Source organism: Triticum urartu, unplaced genomic scaffold (genome assembly GCF_003073215.2).
Source record: "Triticum urartu cultivar G1812 unplaced genomic scaffold, Tu2.1 TuUngrouped_contig_6737, whole genome shotgun sequence".
Lineage (NCBI taxonomy): Eukaryota > Viridiplantae > Streptophyta > Magnoliopsida > Poales > Poaceae > Triticum > Triticum urartu.
The window spans coordinates 8,639-11,634 of record NW_024117522.1 but is presented as its reverse complement, the minus strand read 5'-3'; the positions used below and the strand labels follow the sequence as shown (position 1 = coordinate 11,634).

At 44.6% G+C, this 2,996-nt stretch overlaps 1 protein-coding gene across 1 annotated transcript; it reads right to left on the bottom strand.

Annotated features, from left to right (window-relative positions):
* Positions 1-233: 233 nt before the first annotated feature.
* Positions 234-761, bottom strand: LOC125531030. The gene has a single exon (XM_048695439.1). The coding sequence runs from the start codon at positions 754-756 to the stop codon at positions 436-438; it is 321 nt and encodes a 106-aa protein (XP_048551396.1). The 5' UTR covers positions 757-761; the 3' UTR covers positions 234-435.
* Positions 762-2,996: the final 2,235 nt, after the last annotated feature.

The following is a 2,996-nucleotide window of genomic DNA, read 5'->3' as shown; positions in this document are numbered from 1 at the left end:
CGACGCAAATTCGGTTCAAAAATGGATCGGGAATGGGTTGTCCGCGGACGAAAAACGAACGCGCGTCCGTTTGGATCGGCGCATTGGGCCGACTTTTCTGTCCGCGCCGATCCTAACGGACGGCGGCGGACGAAATGGGTCGCCCCATTAAAATTGCTTTAATAGACAGAATTACTATACAGTGGTATTCCATGAGAATTCATCTTAACCGGCCGAAAGAAAACCATCCGACCGAAAAATAATCACCGTTTCATAGCTCTTTATTACTGAGACGAAAGCGGAAGCTCAGCAACACGCACGAAGAAAACATAATCATGCATCCTCGGAGCACCCTAGTTTCACTAAACCAAGCTCGAACACTCGAGTACATAAGAAAAGCAGAGAGAGAGAACAAAGGCACCATGAAGCACACATAGTAAGTAAGATAAGGTAAGATCAGACGTAGAGATGAGCCTGCAAGATGACGACGAAGAGCATGAGCAGCACGGCGTAGATGACGGCGTGGACGAGGATGGACAGGCAGCTGGTCCTGAGGTTCATGAAGTCGACCGTCCGCTGCCGGCCGGGCAGCTGCAGGATCCCTCCCGGGCACAGCAGGGCGAACAGCGCCGTCGCTATGATCGCCGGCGCCCAGTCGTGCATCGCGCCACGGAGCTTCGAGAGAGAGGAACAGGGGAGCTGAGGAAGAGGGTGACACGGTACGAAAATATGATATTGTGCCGGGGGATAAGGAAGACGAGAGGAAAGGCAGGGCATCGGATGCCGAGCGCAAATACTCTACCATGGTGGCGAGGGAATCACTGGGCTGATTGATTGAAAGGGCGCCCGTCATGATATGATCGGCGCCTTTGGGCGTCGAAACGTGGCTTTTGGAAGCGGATTAGGTGTGAGCTTAGTACTCCTGTCGAGTCTGTGCAAGCACAGTGCAGGAGTACTCGCACAGTGGTAGTCTGCTGGAACTGTGTGATTGGAAGAGACAGCCGAACGGATTAACGGGATCAATGTTGCTGGGATGAAGAGGACTTCTGCCATTCAGCACGCGTCACGTGTTGAGACAGGATTTTAGCGTCCTCCCGCAAAAGCTATCTTTGATTATTGCGACAGCTATACTCCGAGAGCAACTAATCCAGGAGCACTGAGCCTCCCCAAGAATTGGAATGCTCTCAGCTACCACCACGTGTCGCCTTTTTTTTAAATTTTTTTCTAGATGTTTTTTTGATTTTTTAGACTTTTTGGTTTTTTATGGGTTTATCTTTGATTTTTGACAAAAAAAATCACAATTTTTTTTGCACAAAAATACGTGAGTTTTTCCTTAGGAGACACGGTTTTACTTCCGCGAGAGGCACGGTAGTGCCTCTTGAAAATGAAAAAAACGTGTTTTTTTCGCTTCCGCGAGAGGCACGGTTTTGCTTCCGTGAGAGGCACGCCTCTTGAAAAAGAAAAAATAGCGCGTTTTTTTCGCAAGAGGCACAGTTTTGCTTTCGTAAGAAAAAAAAATGTGTTTTTTTTTCCATGACAGACACGGTTTTGCTTCCGCAAGAGGCACGGTCGTACCTCTCGGAAATGGCTTCAAAAAGGATAAAAACCGTGTTCCTGATTCGATTTTTCGTTCATTTTTTCGTGAAAAAAATTCATCAAAACCTATCAACATGGATCTAATTTTGAAGATCTAGACGCGAGGAATCCAACGGGCAAAGTGGTTTGAGATTTGGATACACGATTTCAGAGATAAAACGTTTTCAATAATAATCTATGAAAAAGAAAAAACTCACAGGTTGCGACAAGTGGTGCACATACAGCGTGACACTTGTCACAACCTGGAAAGGAGGAAGTGGTCTTTGGAAGGAGTACTTCGCAATTAGTAATTTTGCTATACTCATCCCGCCTCTGGTGGTTCCTCTAGTAGGTCGGTCCAATAACACGTGTTTACGTGGTTTTGTTTCGTGGGAGCGGTTTGAGAAGGTTCTATGGATCCCTATGAACCGGTTTTACAAGCTTCCGCGTGGTTTTTTCTTATTTGTTTCTTGTGTGTTTCCTCTAATAGTGTTCATAGGTATTTTCAGATTTTGTTTCTGTCAATTTTTTTTCAAACACATGTCCATATTTTGCAAATACACATTGAATATTTTTCAGATACACGTTAAACATTTTACAAATACACATTCAATATTTATCTTAAGACATGTTTAGCATTTGTGAAATGCACAATGAATATTTTTAATACACACCAAACATTTATAAAGACACATTTGAACATTTTTCAAAATTTTCAACAACATTTTTAAAAACAAGCAAACATTTCTAGAGTGTTAGAACGTCTTTCTAACTGGCAGAAACACTTTTTATATGTATGGATTCTTTATAAATTGCACGATTTATCTATATTCTATGAACGCTTTTAAAATATCATGGGACACATTTTTTACGCGAAAACTTTCGATCTATTTATATTCAATCATGGCAGTACAACAAACATCATAAATAATAAAAATTACATCCAGATCCGTAGACCACCTAGCGACGACTATAAGCACTGAAGCAAGCCGAAGACATGCCGCTGTCGTCGCCCCTCCCTCGCTAGAGTCAGACAACACTTGTTGTAGTAGACAGTCAAAAAGTCGTCATGCTACGATTCCATAGGACCAGCTCATCAGAACAGCAACCGCCGCTGTTGAAGAGTAGCGTAGATCGGGAGAATCCAACCTGAAGAGAAACGAACGTAAACGCACTATGACCAGATCCAAGCAAATCCATGAAGAACAGATCCGCGAGAGACAAATCGCTACACGTCCACCGACGATACTAGACGCACCACCAGGACGGGGGCTAGGTGGGGAGAACCTTATTCCATCCTCAGAGAGCCGCCGCTGTCTCGTCTTCCTGAGCAGGACACAAACCCTAACAAATCTCGATGAAACATATAAAAACGAAAGCCCTCCCATCGGTAAAGGTCGGGATCCACCGTGTCGCCATGACCCTAAGGCCACCGAAGACGA

Bases quoted from the DNA above. Each gene is read 5' to 3' on its own strand.
- LOC125531030 (XM_048695439.1), bottom strand. From the start codon at position 756: ATGCCCTGCCTTTCCTCTCGTCTTCCTTATCCCCCGGCACAATATCAT.